The sequence below is a fragment of the Dermacentor andersoni genome, chromosome 1 (genome assembly GCF_023375885.2).
Source record: "Dermacentor andersoni chromosome 1, qqDerAnde1_hic_scaffold, whole genome shotgun sequence".
Taxonomy (NCBI): domain Eukaryota; kingdom Metazoa; phylum Arthropoda; class Arachnida; order Ixodida; family Ixodidae; genus Dermacentor; species Dermacentor andersoni.
The window spans coordinates 184,188,707-184,209,857 of NC_092814.1; the positions used below are offsets into that span (position 1 = coordinate 184,188,707).

Here is a 21,151-nt window from a genome sequence, read left to right on the forward strand (position 1 = left end):
CGAAAATCTGCCGAAGCTGTTGCGTGAACGTCGGCCAGTCAGGAAGATCGGGCTCATGGTTCCAAAACCAGGTTTTCGTGACATTGGACAGATAGAACGGGATGTTCCGTAACTTCTACGAAATGTCCCACTTGTTGACGTCGCTTACGAGGTTTTAGTTTTGGAGCCAGTCCTCTACATCGTCCCCGCGTAGAACAGTGAAGACTTGAGGGTCACGCTGGTTCATGGTCATGACAGAAGGCGAAGGCTGCAGTGGAACAGCGGCCTCTGACGTGCCGGGATTCGATGAAACAAGCATGGCCAGTGGTGTTATGCAGCGACCCGAGCGGAGCTCCAGTGAGAACGTGCGAGAGGTCTTGGGGAACGAAAAGCACCGTCTACCACTTGTAAGGAACTGCTTTATTCCAGCCGAGCTCGTACTGATATATAGTACACATGAAAAAGATGTACAATGGATGATGATATGTGGAGATCATATATGGAGATAGGGAGGACAGCACATTCTCTGTGCCATGGATGGCACAGAGGATGACCAGCTTTGTGAAGCATGCTGATGAGGCGAGTTCGTCCGACAGTGGTGAGAGTGCCAATGAGCTGAGCTCGTCCGCGAGTGATTAGCTTGAAAGCAGTGATAAATAGTGAAATAACATGTTGACATCTGTCACCAGTTTTTTAATTATTTGACACAGTAGTCGCAGTGGCACTATAGTGTGTTAATGTGTAGCTACAGGCCTGATTCGTGTATAACCAGCAACTGAGAAAATTTGATGAAAAAAAGTGCGGCTTATACACGAGTATATACGGCAGGTGGGCACTGTGAACAGCATCAGGTGTCCTTGGATATCACTTCAAAATATAAGTGGCAATCATAGGATGGGTATTCCACAGTGGTCTGCTTTCAATCTGCTATAACAAAAAATTATTTACAATGTACCAGTCAGTAATTGGGTCCTTTTTTTTCTCTTCATGTGTAAAGGTTAAATGGCTAGTAAATATTTCCTATTGGTTGCTCAGAAGCGTTTTGTTTACTTTACCAGGTCAGCTTGCATGTCTTGCAGCTTAACTAATAGTATGGTGCACACTCACATAAAAGTAATTGTGCCTGCTGTCAATCCTGTCATTACAAGGGCAATAAACATACACTTGCCTGGAAAGAGCGTGCCTTGTCCAGGTTGAGGACTGAGCGCAGTGTGCGCTGACCAGCCTTCATGCCAGCGAAGAGGGTACGGCCATGAACATAACCAACCTCCATGATTTCATCAAAGGAACCAAACTGGAGTGTCTTGTAGCGATCAATGGGAGGCCGTACATATGTGCAATAGTCGCTGGTTTTTACCTCCTCTAGCTGCCGCACACAGCTCACATATGCCAGACGTGACTGGATCTCTGGCAGGCTTGGGATCTGGGGGGCAAGTCAATATCACACATACAGATTCACATTAAGAAAAAAAAGTAACCTCTGCACCCCTTCTCAGTATACCTTGAAACAATGCGCTAACATCAATGTTTATGGCTCTGGTCAATACTATATATTTTTCAATCCCTCATTTTAAAAGATAATGAAGCTAAATTTCATCATTATTGGTCTAATCAGTTAACCAGAGGGCAAAGGCTTCTCTGATCTCTGATTGCCCTTTGTCATGCATTACCTGAACATACCTCCTACATGCAAATTTCCAAACCCGGTCACCTGCATCCAATCATCTGCTGTCCTTGATTGTGTTTCCTTTCCTTGGCAACCACTAGGTTACTCAAAGAGACTCTCCCATATACATTACATGACTTGTACATCACCATCTCTTCCTCTTAATTTCAACTAGAATACTACCCGTTTGTGCTTGATGCCAAAACCACATTTCTTTCAGAACAAGATCCTCTCTCACCTCCTCTCCCATATTATCCAGTGGATTGCCGAATTCAATCATGTTTAGGCAGGCCAATCATGGTGTGACCTGACACTCCTGCAGCAGGCTGACCTTCTTGCACACCAACAGTCTGTGATATGATGTGACCACCACCTCCAATTTCCATGAGACAGCTTGCTCAACATGCCCAAAGCCATGCTCAACTTGGTGTGTGTGTTTTAATCTGGCGGTGTGTGTTTTAATCTTTTAATTTACCGTTTCAAACTGTGCATGTAACACGACAGTCTTTTCATCGTGCAGACGCACCCTTCATTTCTTATCCTGGTGTGGTATCTATGTTACTAAATTTGAAAACCATAACATTGTGCGGTCCTGACAATATCCCAAACATATTCCTATGACGATATGCTTCACCTCTTGCTAACTTTTTTTGTTATTATTTTTCGCACTTCTTTGCTGACTTCACAACTACCCAGTGATTGGAGGACAGCCCGAATTGTACCCATCATTAAAAAGGGAGACCGCCTGACACTAGGAAATTACCGTCCTATTTCACTAACTTTGCAATGCTGTAAAATTATTGAAAATATCACAGCTACTAGTATAACAAACTTCCTCGAGGAACGCTGCATATTGACCAAATATCGGCATGGATTTCGGGAAGGATTATCAACGATAACTCAGCTCGTCACATTATTTAATTCTCTGGCACTGACCCTCAATAGACACGGTAGGATAGATATGCTTTTCTTAAATTTTTGCAAAGCCTTTGATAAAGTTCCTCATAGTAAACTTATTTTCAAACTTGAATCAATAGGCATTCCAGAAATACTTGTTGTATGGATTTCAGCTTACTTGAGTAATTGCAAACAATATGTTGATGTAGCGGGTCAACACTCGGGCTGTCTTCCGGTCAAGCCCGGTGTACCTCAGGGCAGCGTGTTAGGCCCTTCGCTCTTTATATTGTGTATTAATGATATTGTTGAAGTTGTTCGCCCCGGTGTAGAAATAAGATTGTTTGCTAATGATTGTGTTTTGTTTAAAGAAATTAGTTCCACTAACGATTACAACGATCTCAACACTAGTCTGGGCAATACACATCAATGGTGTGTAAAATGGGGAATGACCCTCAACACGAGCAAATGTGTCTCCCTTCCAGGAACTCAGCAAAAAGTCCGCTGTCATGTACCTACATATTAGGGTATTCACCATTACAAGAAGTAAGTTGCTATAAATATCTTGGTGTAATACTCACTTCAAACCAGTCTTGGAATCGTCATATTGATAATGTTTGTTCATCCGCCTTCCGCAAGCTTTGTGTCCTTAAACGTAAACTTAAAACTGCTCCCACTAATGTTAAGCTGCTTTGCTATACTGCTCTTGTACAGCCAAGACTGGAATATGCGTGCATTATATGGGATCCTCATACTAAGTGCAACATTGATTGTCTTGAACGTATAAAGGCTGTAAGGTTTATTTTTAATAAATTTTCAGCAATAGATTAACCTTCTGATTTAATGCAAGCAAATGGCATTCCCCTATTACAGGCACGAAGGCAAAAATTTATATTACAATTTCTTTCCCAACTCATGGAAAAGAAACTAGCGCTAGATGCATCAACATATTTGTCACCCTTAACTAGCAGGCCCACCCGACACCACAATGAAAGCGCCCTAACCCCATATTTTGCTTGCACAGACCTATCTAAGTTTTCTTATTTCCTGAGAACCATTAGTGAGTGGAACTGCCTTATCAAAGCAAGTGATCAAACTGTGAAGTAACCTTTCTGAGCCTGTATTATTGTTGCCTTTTTTTTCATTGCTGTTTCTTCTGTATTTGTATCGACCACCCTGCTTGGACCATAAGTCCACACTATTGTGTAAATAAATAAATAAATAAATAAATAAATAAATAAATAAGACAATTTTCTCTTTAGGCATTGATAAGATACCATTTGACATCTTCAGATAAATAATATCAGTTACCTTAAAGGTTTATTCATATGAGTTCTCGTATGAATAACAATTTATCGTTTCTTTATTTCATTTATTAGGCACAAGTAATTTCCTCTATGTTGACCTCGATGTCAGTGTTCGTTGTCTTCTTATGATATGAATAACATGAATATGTTACAGCAAAGAGCATGTTGCTGCAAAGCTTGTACTTTTCTTTGGCAGAATAAACTACACACAGTTTGTGGTCATTGCTATATTGGCTTTTATAGTGCAAAGAATTTCATCCTGAATCTTGAGTCAGCTAGCTGCTACAGACAGACCTCATAATTTAATAAGCAGGACAGTTCTGCTTATTTTCTCTATAATTTCCAAAATTGCATACACAAACAAAATTTAAGCAATGGCATTTTGTGACAAGTGAAAAGTAAGATGCTGGCAAAAATGACTTGGCACTTAGCAGGAACACCCTGTTGTTCTGCAAGTCAGTCCTTATTTTACTCACCGCTTAGCAACAGCTGAAGCAACAATAATTTCTGTAAACTAAATCAGTTGCAGATTTGCAAGAGTAATCGATACTGAAAAAATAAAAGGGTCCTGCCTTGACTGTGTTCGAAATGGGGTTCCAGCGCTTGAAGAGGAGCCACCAGCCACTCAAAGAATCACCATAGTTGGTGAGGTCAGTGTCATCTTGGCTGCCCACGTCAACGGCTATGATAGTCTCGGCACCCATCTCTCGCATAATGTCCGCTGTAAAAGTTGCAAAGACAACAGCAAGGTGTCCACATTATATTTCCAATAACTGTTCAGATTGGGTTGCAAAACCTTATGCTGATGTCTTTCTGCACAGACATTGAAAACTACCATGCAATTAAGTGATACATTGCATACTGCTCCCCAGAGAGTTTCACGTGAGCTATGTCCTGACAGTGATTCATTATTGACAATCTGCTGCACCCTGTACTGAAAGGTTGCCAGTAAACATAACTAAGCAAACAGGTAGAGAATGAAGAGATAAAAGCACACAGAGAACAGTGATGTGCTGATGGAATGCAGCCTAAAATAAATGCATTAGAACCCCATTCATAAGTTTTCATGAGATGTGGAAAGAAAAGATGATGGCCAGATGACGGCAGTTTAACTTTAATTCAAGAATTATTTGTCCTCTCAAGCTTGACCAAGATTTAAAAAAAAGAAGCCAGATACATACTAGCATTCATCCTTCTGTGTGGCTGTGAGTCAGTGCCATGCATTTTTGTGGTGCACACTGTTGCCATCTGCATTATGCTGACTGGTGACCCCTGATGCCGCATATATAAATTTGTATATATATGTACAGGTTTCTATTTACATGGAGTAACCATATCTACACAGAATTTTTAACACCTTCACATATTTGTGCTGTGTCTGCTACTGACTTTGACAAGTTTTAAATGAGAACTTCAGCACAATTGTAGTATTCCTGCTGCACCAATACAGTACATCCATGTACTGAACTGCACATTTCCACTGGACTTCTATCACTCAGGTTGTCAGCTGGTCCAAAATGCAATAAAGTGCTAGAACTTCACATAAAAAAGGAATATCTAGTGTGAAAACAATACAAGGGAGTTTATGGATACTGTGCACTGGGACTATGCAATCAAAACATATAATCCAGGAAAATGCGATGACTGGGAACACACAAACAGGGTTCTACTGCAAATGTCCCCAAATGTATTCCAATAAGAAATAAGCTCCAGAATAATATGCGCCATCTCTCATACTTTATGGCATATTAAAATTTCACTATTAATAACAGTATTAAAAGACAGTTGCTAACAGTTGCCTTGAAAGTTCCCTGCAACAATTTTACTGGCAATAATGTCATAAATGTCTGAGCCAAATATTATTCCTGTATGTACGGCTAGGAGTTCACAATGCTTTTTCCTTCAACTTGTCGAAGCCCCTGCAACTTTTTTTTCTCAACAGTTATATACAATGGCTACCATGACGGATTTTCTTAAATACAGCAGCACCATACCAACTGTAAGCAGCTACATGCTAAGAAAATACCATTGTGCTATTACTGAGATCTCTAAGATGTGCAGTGTGATGGAGGTATGGTGTACTGGAAAAGAGCAGTGTCTCGTCTGGCTGCAAAAAGGTGGCTCTTTTGGCAATGACAGCCTGGGATGTTAAGAGCACACTGGTCTACTTCAGCATTATCTGTCACTGTAGCCTGGAGTAATTGTTGGCAAGCGGAGCCATACAGGCACAACACAGGCCCTCTGGGATCAACAGTTGCAGTTGTCATGAGTCCATGTTTACCATGCCTTGTGCAGAGCTTGCCGATGCTTGCTGCTGTTTTTCTTGCCACACTTGCAAATTTTTAATGTGCCTAACATGATCCTGCAAATAAGATAGATAACCACATCGGGTGCTTTTGGCTGTGTTCCTGCCCTTCAGCGCCTGTTTGTCAAGCGAAATGTCTATGCAATTGTGGCAGCATTCACTATACCTGAACATTATTTTTTGTTAAAGAGACCTGGTGACCGTGTTTCTGGCTGGTGCAGATAAAAGGATGCTCGTGCAGCCCACCTGGCATAGTGCAGGCTTCTGGGCTGCCTCCTCTTCACATATTTCGCTGTACAACTTCGAAGTAGTCAAATAACAAAAAACATGCATGGATACGAATGAAACGAACAGATGCATTAAGCAGACGATCAGAGACACTGAATGGTGATAGGACATGTCTAAGGGTAGACAATATAGATTCAGCTTGATTTATTGCTTTATTGCGTACTAACAGTTTTATTTATTCTATGTGAATTATACTAATTTCAATTGTGTTTTTGCAGCAGTTTATTGTATATATGCAGAAAGTTCCACACTACTTCTTTAAATTTTGCACACTAAGCACACCGGTCGCTCGCAGTGCCCTGTCATTGCAAAAATGACCACGGTTCTCCAGTTGCTTTACTGTGTGGACGATACACTGCCCCATTCCAGTACATCATAATGGAGGGCCATGCAACGCAATCTTCTATTCATGTCAAAATGAAAGCTCGGAGCAATGATGAGTGGAGCATTGTGGGCACTGTTCTTTGTGGGCGTGGCACAGCTTTGCGTGCACTAGGAACAATGAAAAGGAAGGGAAGGCTGGAAGGGTGTGGCAGAATCGGAATGGTGATAGCTATGCCACAAGGCACATTAAAAATCTACTTTATTAGAAAAGATCTGCAAAGAGATGGCCTTTAATACCACACACTTCACATGTTTCATAAAGGATGGCCTCTTGTGATGTGGCAGTTAGAACTTTTCTATAGATGACTCCATTAAGAAAGTGTGCAACAATGTTGGAGTGGCTCTTCCATTAGCATATAGCTTGTAGGTTCTGCCTCTTGTAATGGCAAGCTCACATAAATGAGAGAAAGCACAAATACATGTGCTTTGTACTTGTCTTAATACATTTTAAACAGTCCTGCTTGATACAGAGACAGAGTGATATTCTGATCTTGCATAATGAGAGCATCTAACTTCATTCCACTCAACCAAACCACTTTACTGGACAAGTAGAAAGGCTATCCTTATCTGCAATAAAATTTAACTGATTTATTTAAGTGATTAAGCACACATTTTACATTTTTCGTGACATGATTCGAAATTTTCCACTGAATGCAAAGTATTGTGTCAGACCTCCAGAATATGCACCCCTTCCTTTCACACAATTTACAGTTTTCCCTACAATGGTGGCATCAATCAAACTATTGCAAATGCTTGAAATCCCAACAATAACACACAAAAATACTTTTTCAATGCAGTGCATCTTTTTGAAGGAGACAGACAAAAATACAGCTGCTTTTGCAAACAGCTGCACACTGCTGCCACACAGAGAAAGATAACTTTTAGTCAGGAGAGCACAAGAAAATTTCACAGGGCAAGACAATAGAACAGCACAGGTTATATATGCCAGATCCAGCAGTCTGTTGTGACTAACATGCAGGGTTACCCAACACAATGTATTAAGTAGGTGACAATAGACATGCTGATTATAATTGTTATTATGTACACATGCCAGCTGCCTCATCTGCTCAGCAACACATGCTACTGTATTATTAAGGCTTGACAAAAATTATCTCCAATTTTGTAGGCTGCATAAATTTCTGCACTGGTCTCCAAGCAAAGGGCTGTGAGAAGTTCTGAGTAAAAGAAGTGAGTAAAATGCGCAAACACTATTAAAAAAGAAGAAAAGCTATAGACAGAGAAAAGGAAAAAAAGGAAACAAACCTGGTTTAGAATCACACGAGGTGCTTTTTTAATTTCTCCATTCTTTTGTTCCATTTTTAAATACAAACTACTATGAGTGTGTGAATATTAGATCTTTTTTTGGGGGGGCAGGGGGGAGGTTTTGATTTAAATACTGAGGTAATTTATGTTTGAATCGATCAGAGCATTGTATGTTCTGAATGCTTCTACAGCATTTTGCAAGTATTATTCAAACATATAGAAGCTAGGAGTCCAGCTTTCATCAATAAAATGATTCCATAGTCTATGCTGACTAGCAAATGAAAGAAGAATACTAGTTATACATTATACACTTTGCTGTTATCAATGAACAATAAAGCTTGGTAGTATTGCCTAATGCAGAAAATTTCATGAACTTGCCACATTTAGGCTGGCGCATACGGTGTAGCCTAAATGTGGCAAAAAAAGAAGTATACGAATTTTTGGTTGCAATTATTGCAATGTATACCAGGTGATCATTTTTAAGTATTACAGAATTTTAAAAAATTGCCTGTAGTAGATAGCATAATTCTATGCCTTGAGCTGTATTATTCTGAGGCAGACATTACTTGCATGAGAAATTAAAACACACGATCAACTAATTGACCAAAATCTGCTAGTGAACATTTTAATTAATTGCATTACGGCACATATTGCAACTTATGAATTGTAGCCAGTGAGATTGCAAGGCATATCCACTTGGAATGGATTTTGAGGAAGGCACGGGTTCCAAGATATGCGTCCTGAAACTAGCAGTAAAAATGCACTGTTGTTCCACTTACTATAACAAAATGATATTTTAGTCATTAAAGCACCCATATATTAGTAACTGAACACCCATATATTTCATCGCACACTCTGAAAATGAATATCTTGAAGCTGGTGTCATCCTGAAAATCCATTCTAAGTGGATACACCTTGTAAACTCACTGACAACCCACAAATTCCAATATATGCTGTAAAGTAATTAATTAAAAAGTGAATTAGTGAATTTTGTCAATTAGGTGATTATGTGTTTCGATTTCTTGGGCAAGTAATGTCTACCTCTTTGAATAATCCAGTGCAAGGACAAGAATTATGCTGTCTGCCACAGGCAATTTTTAAATATACTGTAAAATTAAAAAATTATCACCCCATAACCTCTTGTGATAGAGTGAAGATAAAAAAAAAAAAAGTTAACAACTGTTCTTGACCACATTCTCAAATACAGGGACAAATTGCAGGCAATTTTTTTTGCCTGATATTATTGACGCATTTGCCATTTCTGCAAGTGAACACAAAATCTCCGAACATTTTCGAACAACATTTTCACTTTTTATAATGCACTGAAGCTGAATTCAGCTAGGCTGCCATCAATAGCTATGAAAAATACACCTACTATAGCTTTTTCCAAGTTTCACTGATTCACTGCAAACAAGTACAGGTGTTTTTACTGTCTGTTCTAATGACTCACATAAATTTTCATTTGTATTTGCAATTGCAAGACCTTTTTCACTAATGTGCCGAATAACACTACAGGCAAAACAACACAGCATTTTGCTTGAAGCATTTCCACCGTCATTTACTGCATGATTTCTGCCATTAACAATGTGTTAGATTTGGAACACCGTTTCATGACTAGCACTGCTTAAGTTAATGAACTATTCTGTTCCAAGTCGTAGGGCCGTAATCTTGAACACACAATGAGATGCTGCTTAAGCTTTGTTTGCTCTGAGACAAAGGAAAAAAATTACTCCTAGTTAATTTTTTTTAACTTCAGTACCAACAATATGTTGTGCAAATGTTATCCAACTATTATTTGATTCATATTCACATTCGGAATTGAACTAAGACTATTCGATTTACATTCCATTCGGTACACGCTGCAGCGGTACTGTGAATATGGCAATCTTCTGCTGAGCACAAGGTTGCAGGTTTGATTACCGGCCACAGCAAGTCTCATTACAAAGGGGATGGAATGCAAAAAGCTTATGTGCTGTGCTTTGGGTGCATACTAAAGAACCTCAAGGATTTCAAAATTATTCTGCAGTCTCTACTACAACATCCCTCAAAATCCTATGTGCAGGATAACTACAAACAATAAGCAGTTTTGGGATGATAAATCTCATAACTTAACTATTCATTCAATTCGCTTAAAAATTACTATTTGTGTACCCCTACAAGTTCCAGTTACCAAGAAAATAATGACATGGAACTGTGTCCATGAATCAGCCTGGAGAAGCAGGGCCTTCGTCCCACTTATTAGCCTTGAATGTAAAGCTCTTCAAATAGGCAGATGAACGTAAATGCAACCATAGAGTGCAAATGGCTTATTTAACTGCTCAATGTAAAGGGCGCTTCTAAAAGGATAGTGCAAAGTTACAAAGAACCAAAAGGCAAAGACAGAAGTACAAATGTTTTCTCTTGCCCACCCAGAAAGAAAAAAAAAGGCAATATGTACCGGCAAGACATACTCTTGGATAAGTCAGCTCCTTAAGTGTGTACTTTGTTAGTTCATGCATGCATGTGAACCTAAAACTGGCAAGGTTACGTATACAAAGCTTGGTTGCACCAATGAAGGAAACTTCCAGAAAATCAGCTTTTATACTTCATAAGCAACAAGAACCATTGCAAGTCAGGCAACAAAACAAAATGGGTTTTCCATATGTATCTAACCACTGCTGAACTCCATTGGTGCAAGCCAACCCTCAAGCATGCTTCTGTAGAAAAAAAAAAAGTTGAATCACACTGTGCTATGGCAGAAAGCAAGCGAGCCATGGTGCCGTGCCTTTACCTGGAACATTGTTCACATAGCAGCCGTCGACCAAGAGGTGGCCGTCGTAGGGATCACATAGTGGTGGCAGGGGCCCCACGATGCTCATGCTGGCTCGAACGTAGTGCCACAAGGAACCTTACACAGATCAACCAAGAAGGCAATTGCACTTCAAGCCTTCATTCTAACACTACACTTGTGCCCTTACAGTCCACGACGGCGACTTTCCATGGTCTTTTCGGCATCTTGCATTGGCAGGATGTACGCTATGTTTGTGCATTTGCAAACACATCTTGGCCACTGCCACTTTCGATGGCAGCCTCAATGCAATGTGTGAAAGTTACAGTTTTTGACAGATGCATATGAAGTGTGTGACTAGCCACTATCAACCCCACTGCTAGCATGTCTGGCACCTTACCTGCATGTCATGTGACAGGGTATGGTTATAGTTTTGTGCATAGCTGCAGAGCTTAGCCCTAGCAGACCCACAGTTCAAGGAATGCTCTGCAGCGGTTTAGTGGTACCCAAGCTTAACTACAGCCAGAAGGATGTCATTTCCAAGACAGGACATATAAACATAAACAGAGGGGACAGGCAGACTCGAAAGGGGTTAAAGTTCAACTTAAAGCTGACTGACAAACAGGGGATGATGGGACACAGCAGAAATGGAGCATGGGAAAGACAAATCAGGCCAGCAGGAGCAACTGCGTGCAAGAACAGGCAAAGGAGCAGAACGAGGCAAGGAGGGGAAGGGGGAGGCAGTTACTAAGCACAGAAGGCAAGACAGGTGGATAGCCCATGGAAGGGCTCACCTGGAAGATTGTTGACGTATCCCCCGTCCAGAAGCAAGTGTCCATCCACAGGGTCGCACATGGGAGGCATGTAGCCTGACAGAGACATGCTCGCTCGAATGAAGCGCCACAGAGATCCTGAAACAGGCGAGACTTCAACACTGCAATGCCTGAAATGTCTTTTGTTTGAGGGGTCCTTTTGTCACTTAAAACATTGGTGCAATTACCTCCTAAAACAACTTACGGCACCTTGGGCTGCTTCCATTCCTGTTTGGAGAATGATGCAAATTCTATAATCAACACAACCTTACATACAAATTCTTCTTCAGCATATATATTCTGTCTATTTTTGAAGATCTTTCCTCATAAAGGAGAAGAGACATCAAAATACAAAATAGATATAAAAAGAAAGCTATATGGTAATGTCATTTCTAATTATGGAATGTATTTTAGAGTTCCTTAAACATTTCTGATCTATTATTAAAACACTTTTTGTGTTAAATAATTTGAGTTTCATTATCTGACAGTCAGGCATTCACCATGACGTAATCGACACTATAGTGGGTTGATCTGGCTTTATACACAAGGCATCTTATCTATGCTTATCATGTGGTTTAAAAAATAAGGAAAGTGGCCTGTCACTGATTGTCCAGCAATGCTTTTGAAGCCAAGGCTTGCGCCCTGTTGATTTAGTGTGCAAGCCTAAGTTTTCCCAGCCTTTACTGTTGCACACTATTTTGCTGAGAGAAGGTGTACATTTTGATATAACCAGGCGCCCATGATGCCAAAAGAGCCACGTCAGATAACTTTTAACCATAGAAGATGCTAACTGCTTCGCATTTTACTCAAATGATTATATTTCACTTGTGTATACATCCGCTTGTCAAAAAGTAGACAGAGTGGAAGAGAACAGGTACCTTGACTAAACAACAGAAATCCTGACAGAAGCACTGACTTAGTTCATCTGAAAGTTACAAATTATACACTACTAATGTCATCTCTCTTCGTGATCTTTCCAATCTGTAGTGAGTTTTACAGATCATAGTGCTCAGTTAAAAGAGCTGTCAGTGATTGCATGCTGGCCCACAAAGCCCTGCAGCCATCTCTGCATAGCACTGGATTAACAGATACAACATTTTTTGCAGCAAAACCCAATTGGTGATTCGAAGTGCCAAGCTTGACGTTTATGCCTAAACATTTCTTGAAATTAAACTGTTCTTCTACAACAAGGACCACACTTTTTGTAGGCCACTAAACAGGCCCGCAACACCCTTGCATGAGTTTTCAAAATTACTTTCTTACAAACTGTCTTGCAGAGCTCCAACAAAAATTTCCCAAAGTATTTTGTATCAGTAAAGAAACAAAAAGCTAAATGTCAATTTTCAACACATTAGTCTCTTTCGTTCCTTCATTCATTGATCTTAACACAGTCAAAGCAGCAATTCTCTTCTGGCAAGGCTTATGCTCCCTCCAGTCACAACTGGCACGACTTGTATTCCTTCACCTCTCCTACATGCCTAACCCTGTGACAGCCAGGCTACTTGCAGCTAGGCCTCCACATGTCAATGTGTGCTGTTCATTTTCTAGACCACTTTTTGGTAATTTTAACTGTTTGCTTTCTTTGCTACTTAGCTTGCTTGTGGCTTCTGGTGTTTGTGAGTAAGTACTGATGTGTTGTTATCACTAAAGGAATTTCAGCTCATCAAGAAAACAAGCTATCATGCTGCTTTAAGGACAGCAGCAAAATTTTTTTTCAAACATCTTTTTTCTTTTTGTGTGTGTGTTTGTACCTGGCAAAATGACAAGCTTATTCATTAGAAGCAGCAAAATCCACAGCAATTACTTTGGAAAGCATAAGAGAATTTTCCAAACAATTTTTTTTTACTAGCACACAATTCTGTGTACAGATGCTGGCAACACTGATAAGTGAATGTGATGTCAATAGAAACTGACAAAAGCTGAACCAAAGAAAACTGACAGCAGACGTTGCTTTTACAGGAAAAAAATTCATTTTAGTTGAGCCATGCAATTACAGTTTTTTAGCAAATGTCTACAGCATGCACATATATATTCTTTCTTTTTCTTCTTGTTGAACATGCCCATGCATCTTGGTGCCACTTTAGCTTCGTAATTTATCAGATGCCAATGAAGAATAGATGTTCCGGTACAACAGACAAGATGAGGAAGTACAAATGATAATCCTCAATACTATAATGGAAAGCAGAGAAGGTCAGGAAGCATGCAAGAAACTACTAAAACTATAGTGTCAAGTGGACGATCATGGAAAATAAGCTAAACCACATGTACTGACAATGTGTGGAGTGAAGACAATGCCACTTTTTCAATAAAAATTGTTAACTCATTAAAAATTTTCTTGGTACAGAACCCTTAACAGTTTTCAAGAAATGTATTTTCTTATACAGCAGAATGCACGTGACGACAGAAGTGCGCTCAAGGATGCAAGGTCACATAGCATACACATTTAATTAGAGTAGTTCTCCCTTTGTCACTTTGGATAACATCCAGTGCCTGTTGTAAAATATAGTTAATTGCATAAGGGATCACATCATGCATGCCTCAATCAGCACAAAATTTTAGTTGCACCACATGTCACTGCGTGTTCTGATTGGCTCAGTTCTATTAATCTATGTGCAGCCAAAAGGTGGAGGAGCTTTAAAAGGCCACAGAAAAGGACAAGCAGTGTTGCGGATGAAATAACATGTTTGCTGGGGTGTGTGTGTGAGGAGTAATATTTAGTTCAGGCATTCACGACAGTATTATGAATTTACTGGATTTGTTAAAATTACAATATTTAAAAAAATGTTGCAAGACTTTCTTGCGGTCATGTCCAATTTCCCAATTTGTGGTCATTCGAGCATTTCATGCATTTAGACATCACACAGCAAAAGCACTCAAGTAAACAAACGCATGTAAAGTGATTTATTTCAAAAGATCTACTTATTCCTGAGGCTCTCAACACTACTTGAGCAATGTGTACTAGCACTGAAAGCACTCTCCTGGTTGGAGGCCAGAATTTGCACTGCAAGTCTATAGGGTGCTCATAGTTGCTATCCTCAAGAGTGCTCTCATCCAAGGTCATTTTCCGACCATCTGAAGATGAACTATAATCATCTGCGGCACTAGAATCACCTTCTTATTCACTGAATTTATCAGAATTTCATCCCTACACCGTACGTGCAGACAACGCCACCGTCATGTCAGCACTCGTTAAAACAGACGTTTGGGCGAGTTGGTAAGACATATTTGAAACAGAACAGCACGGTGTTCACGGGGACAAGCAGGGAGAAACGACACGAACAGCGCTCGTCCGTGTCGTTCGTCCCTGCTTGTCCCCGTGAACACCGTGCTGTTCTGTTTCAAACATGTCAGCACTTCATGCCAATATCACCCGAAAATGCCATCAAGCATGAAGGAAAAAAAAAAAAAAGGTCCGCCCTCGTCTGGAGACATTGCAGAGTGCACTGAATATTTAAAAAGTTCTCAAAAGCTGGTGCTACCAACCCAAATAATCAGCAAACGCGAGCACACGCGCGTGTCGCGGTCTACCCAACATCCGACCGGAACGGATATTTTCGCTTGTCAGGTGGGGCCCGACACACGACCGCAAGGGGTTAAAATTTAGAGTTGGCTTAGCTAAACCTAACCAGCACCCAGCATCAATAACTCTGTTACATTGTGCAAAGCATCAGAACCATCTCCAGGAAGTGGATCAGTTTATGCACCGTGCTTAAACCTAATAATTAGGCTCAGTAAAGCACTGCAGCCAGATTCATAAGATAAACCTCGCTGTATAATGAAACTTGCATTTCAGAAAACAAACTTTCTTTATTTCCCAATCTTAGTTTCATTAAAAACCATGTATTTCTTTTCGTGATTTAGCAAAGTAATTTTGTTCCACAGTACCATGAAGTCCACATGCATTGCATATGTGTTTCTGCAGCCTTTGTGAAAAAAAAAAAAAAAAAATGAAAAACAGTGCCCAACATATAAATTATCCTTTGTGTGTATTCATTCTTATGCAAACATTGCTGGTGAGTGCTGATAAGCCTTGACCATCAAGTGAACAAACTACGCTATTTGTAGTGTTCGTGTAGAAACCGTGCTAGGTGGGCTCTATTCACGCTACCAAATGCGTGAGAGGCCAGTCAAAAAAAAAAAAGGCTATGCAGATGTGATATAGCTAATACTAATGCCTTGACAACAACAAAAGCAACATGTGTTGTCTTGATGTCATGTTGCAGCACTGTCCTCATTGTTATTGTGAACAAATGTCAAGAACGTATCGTGCCATCTGAAGTCAGCTGCCAGCATTAGGCACAGTTTGTGCCAAGGTTTGGTCTTAATCCAATCTCCACAACCAAGCTTGTTTTTTTCATCCAATAATTCTTACTTAATTTGAGGAGTTTTGTTTATAAAAGCTTACTAAGATGCTATTTAGGAGTGGTCTAGGAACTTGCAATTATTACTGCTGAAACATAGTAACTTCCTAATAAACAAAATCCGTGATTTAAGGAGACACTAAAGGCAAATATTAAGTCAACGTGGACTCAAAATAATATTCCAAAAAAACGTTGTAGTACTTGTTTCGTGCCAAGAAAAGACTTGGTTTAACAGAAAATTTAATGTGACAGGTCCGCACACTTCTAGCGCAGTTCAAATCGCCTGCTCCTGAGTGGGGAATCATGATGTTGCATATGCCATCACCGACAATTACTGGCGTCGTTGAGTAAAGCAGTACCCAACAGCTGGCGCTAGTTTCTTGAGAAAAACACAAAAGCGCAGACAGAAACCAAGCCAAGACAAAGCAGACGTCTCGATAGAGGGGAAAAGAAAAGTGAGCAGCAAATCATAAGCATGGCTTTCGACGCTCGTCATTATAGGCCTCGTTTTCTGCTACTTGCAGTTTATGAGAGTTTTGTGAGCCAGCAAAACCAGCGCAGCACTACACAATAACGAAACTACTGAAATGCAGTAGCACAGGCGGTGCAGAGTCAATAATAACGAAACTTTTCAATAGCCTGCGTCACCGTCAAGATTAACATCAAAAGGTTGATTTTTCGAAGAATCGAATGGATGTACACAAATAGCATTTTATTTTGTCTTATATGCAATGAAATGATCTTTTTATTGTGAGTGGTTGAGCACTAGTGACAGAATTGTAATAAGAAGTCCCTATGTCATCGGGCTAGTCCCTGAATGTCCTGGTGGAGTCTCAAATCGTGGCCTGTATTCACCTCAATTTTTCGATTACTAAACTCTGTTCTCTATAATACTGATGCCTCAGACGCTCTCAAGCATTAATCTATCACTTTAGCCTGACTTTATATTTGCCTTTAGTGTCCCTTTAACAAGGTATTGCACTGAATGTGGGACTTCACTATATCAAACTTCAGCTAATGTGGCATGACCTAAGAAGAAAAAGTCATTCATGTAGGCAAGTTCTTAATGTGACTAGCAGCAGGCAGCCCAAAGGAGATGTGCCACACATTATTGATACGAATGCATATGTGCAACAGTAAGCATATTAGCACATCTGTCAGTTGATGGTGCATTTTACAAGAAATATTCATAAACAGGATGGAGGACAACGAAAAGCAAGTCTCGAAAGAATTCTGTATATGGCAAAAGCTTATTTTGTGATCGATTCATGTGCAGTACAGTTAAACCTCAAAATAACAAACTTCAATATATCAAAATACAAACTTCAATATAACAAAGCTTGTTTAGACACAATTTCAACATAATGAAATATCACTGCCACCGTGAAGGAATACTGAGACATTAAATGGAGACTACCATGGACGCAGATGGTCAAATGGTTGAATTGCATGCGGTGGCATGCGAACGTTCCTCTCAAATCGTGCGAGAGACGAAGCGGAGCAGCATCATGTTCCATATAAAGTCCAAGTGTGACAAGATCATATCACGCCCTGTGCGCTGTATGCTTTAGATGCAAGTGAAAGCTTCTGAGTGAGAATGAGAAGGATGGTGGCTTGATGAGTGCCATCTTCCCATGCGAGCATAGATGGGGGGAGGGCAAGCTCATGGTAATGCAACCAAGCACGCGCAAGGGCGGGCAGAGGGAGGGAGGGAGGGAGGGAGTAGGGGGCAGGTTGGTGCATGTCTCCTTTTCTAATGCGGCTGTGGCTGCACATGACTGTCAACGTGGCTAAGCGCATACGCAGCCCGGGTACCATGTTTTAGAGGTAACCTGCAGTGTGTGCAAATATTGGGCAAGTTGAGATGGTGTGGCATTGTGCACTGTATTCCCGTGTGTTTAGTGCTGGAAGTTGCATAATCTCGAGTTTCAGAGGCGGTTTAAAGCGAGAGCCAGATGAAGCATTCGCTTCCCGATGCTTGTGCCTTTCACGAGTGTTGTTCCACTGCGGGCGATACTATCAGCCATAGGGTCAGAGTGGACTATGGCTGGCTTAGTTTATTACCGCCGATTTGAAAATATTGCCGACCTCTTTTGTCGTCGACTCTCAAATTGAGCAACTTTTTTTCTAATTCAAATTTCTTTTTTCCGATTTCCCTATAATTTGAAAAACATTATGGTCCCTTTCGTCCAAGAAAAAAATCCATAGGCAACCGATCGTATAACAAAGCAAACTGTCGAATTAACCGACTTCGCTAATCAAGGTTTAACTGTATTTTACACAAAACATGATGAAATGTTTTAAGTCTATGCTTCTTCAATGAAATGCTGCAAACACTGCGTTAAAATCACCCTGCAAATGTCATCTTGAAATATTATCTTACTTCAAAGAGTACTTTGTATAATCCAGATAAGAGTACAAAAAAAGTTAATAAACTGGCAGATGCAAAAAAAAATAAATTCAATTTGTGAAATTAACCATAGAAGCAAACAAACAAAACAAGAGTACTCTTATGTTATTTTACTAGTGCAGAAATGCAACAACCTGCAATACAATAAAAGCACAACTCTCATCAACGTTTCCTGAAAGTTTCCACTTCAAGGTGGCCTTGTTGCACAGTCGAGGCATGCACAACTTGAGAGCATTGTTCGAATGTAGAGGCAAGGCATGGACAAGCTACCAATGGGTGGATCATGTATGATGAGCAGGACTTCCTGAGGCTGGCTTAGCCCTTTGTGTGAAAAGGTGGACAACTGTCAGAAAACAGAGATGGGCTGCGTCAAATCATTTTTAGCCCTTAAAGAAATTAGAAAAGAAAAGGAAGAGAAAGGGAGCACAAAGGAAAGAAAGTATGCTTCAAGATGAAGTGGCAGGCAGTGCCTCTTGCCCCAGTTGTAGCCTTTCTTCTTGGCATTTGGTTTTTCCGAGTCTGTTTTGAGTATAACAGAAAGATGAACACACTAACAGCAAATAATGGCATGCTCAGCTTATGCCACAGGGCCTGATGGCGCAAAGGATAGCTAAACTTCCTTTAGATCCCTTAGAGCAGTATGCAATTAGTTGCAATGTTTCAAGAAAGCTAATTAGTGAAATCTGGTTAGCAATAACATGTTCTGTATGCATCAAGGTTTACAATCACCTATACTTAAGGTGCAATAGCAAGTACTGTGGGAATATAATTAAACAAATGCATCCTTCATACTTCTGGTCACGCTCATTGAAAGTGCGAGCCACTCTGCAGACCCCCTTCGGGCTCTGTATGTACATTCATAAATACCAAGATAATGCCCCAAAATAAAATTACTAGTGCAAATAATGGCAGTTAAAATGTGTTGCATACATCTGAAGACAATTCTGAACAGACTGAATTCTATGCTGCAAGATTGACGAATGTGTGTAAAGTGTGCTACAGAAAAATACAATATAAGCATCTAGGCACTTGTTTGTAACCTCTGTAACAGATGGTAACAATTTGCATCAAGTAATCTTCTCAACTGGATGAGCATTTTGCAAGTAAACTGCATGTGAAATGGTCGGATTATGTTTCTATAACTAAAATATTTTTTTAGCGTTAGGGCATGGAGTCCACATTTGCTGATGCAGGAAAATTCACCTACATATTCAAGTTCTTGATCTGTTGTAGTACTGCTGTATGTTTTAACAATGCATGAAGTGAAATAAATGAGCTAAAATGTGTGTGACACTGCTAGTAACTCATCTGACGTGGCAGTTTTGAACTCCAGAAAGTCTTCAGCCACATGAAACTGCACCAAAGCAACTGCGTGGCCAAGTTGGTGGCCATTCCAGCTCAGCAGACAATAGGGTGCACCTGGTTGACTGCCATTTACTCTCACCCGAGGATGAAATGCAACCAGCAGAGTGCATGGTTGGCGCTACATGCAGTGTAGTGTAACCATGTCCATGACAAACTGCTGTGCATGTGCAGTTATGGGGCTAAAATAGGAATGTGGCAGTAGTTACAAATGTGACTTTTAAGTCAATGCAGTTATAAGCTAAGGTTAAAAAAAATTTTTCTGCATCAGATTGCAAGCTACTATCACAGAACTGATTTATTAGATAACATAGGCATAGTCAAAGAGCTAGACAGATGGAGTAAAATTTTAAGGGTTTACACTGTTACGTTATGTTACTGAACACATGTTGCACACTCAACAGCTAAATGTGAGCAATACTGATTACTGCATTTTAGAAAATTAAAAAGTTTATTTTGTATTCGTGATTGCTCTGGAAGTGCAAACAGTAGCAGCTAAGTGGAGCCTGTCATAATGTGCAACATTGTCAGCTTATTAGGTACTTCAGGGTTTACCAATACCAATGTCCCTGAAAATTCCATAAGCCAAAGTGTTTATCAAGCATATCTATTAACAAAGAATGCTTATAGCGTGTATAGAATTGTTGTTGTGTGCACCTTATGAAGTAAAAAGATCTCCATAAGAAATTTATGTGTGGTGGTCCACTGAAATCTGGAATGGACTGCCTAAAAAACACACTTGCAGAGTTAGGCAAAGCCTTTCTAAAAAGTTGGCATGCATAGGTGCACTCGGCAGATACCTCATAAAAGTCATATGGTTGTAAAATAAGGAGCCAGATGCAAGTCAAGGGAATCATTTTCTCAATCGGTAATAGTTCAGTGAAACTGCAATAGCATCAAGCTGTGTGTTTTCAATGGCAAGCCTTTCAACAGAGCACGAGAAAACAAGCAAAGCAAATTAGCAATATGAGGCAGCCTTTTGTTAGCAGCAGGGACTCTAAACAAATTACCCTGCCACTTTTACAAGCAGAAAAGAAACTAGGGCAGCTCAGCTGAGAGCACTGGCAAAATCAGATACCAGTACTGCACTACAACATCCAAGACCAGTCATCATGCTACACATTGCATTCTATGCCATATGCCAAAAGTGGCACTTTTGTGCCTGCTAAAAAAACCTGGAAAGTCTTTGTCGTGAACTGTGGCCAAAAAACAAACCAATGTACACAACACAAAGCTTCTCTGCACAGACAAATTTTAAGCACAAACCTGAGCAGCACATGAGGCAGGCCTGGGTACAAATGAGCATTAGAATATAACATGATTTCAGTTTGCCACTGTCTCTGCATCACTGCA

The 21,151-nt window shown here is 40.1% G+C and overlaps 1 protein-coding gene across 5 annotated transcripts in view; it reads right to left on the bottom strand.

The window, feature by feature from the left end:
- Positions 1 to 1,104: 1,104 nt before the first annotated feature.
- The window catches only part of sws (patatin like phospholipase domain containing sws), a 182,453-nt gene continuing 162,406 nt past the window's right edge, over positions 1,105 to 21,151 (bottom strand). Inside the window, exons 28-31 of one of the 5 annotated variants that reach the window (XM_050195179.2) lie at positions 11,648 to 11,764; positions 10,857 to 10,973; positions 4,419 to 4,567; positions 1,105 to 1,402 (exon numbers count right to left, since the gene is read on the bottom strand). In XM_050195179.2, coding sequence (XP_050051136.2) covers positions 1,121 to 1,402; positions 4,419 to 4,567; positions 10,857 to 10,973; positions 11,648 to 11,764 — 665 coding nt within the window. In that variant the 3' untranslated portion in view covers positions 1,105 to 1,120. Of the gene's footprint in view, positions 1,403 to 4,418; positions 4,568 to 10,856; positions 10,974 to 11,647; positions 11,765 to 11,853; positions 11,894 to 21,151 lie in introns of those variants that run through there. The other 4 variants (XR_007602676.2, XM_055062847.1, XM_055062846.1 and 1 more) reach the window with 4 other exon arrangements.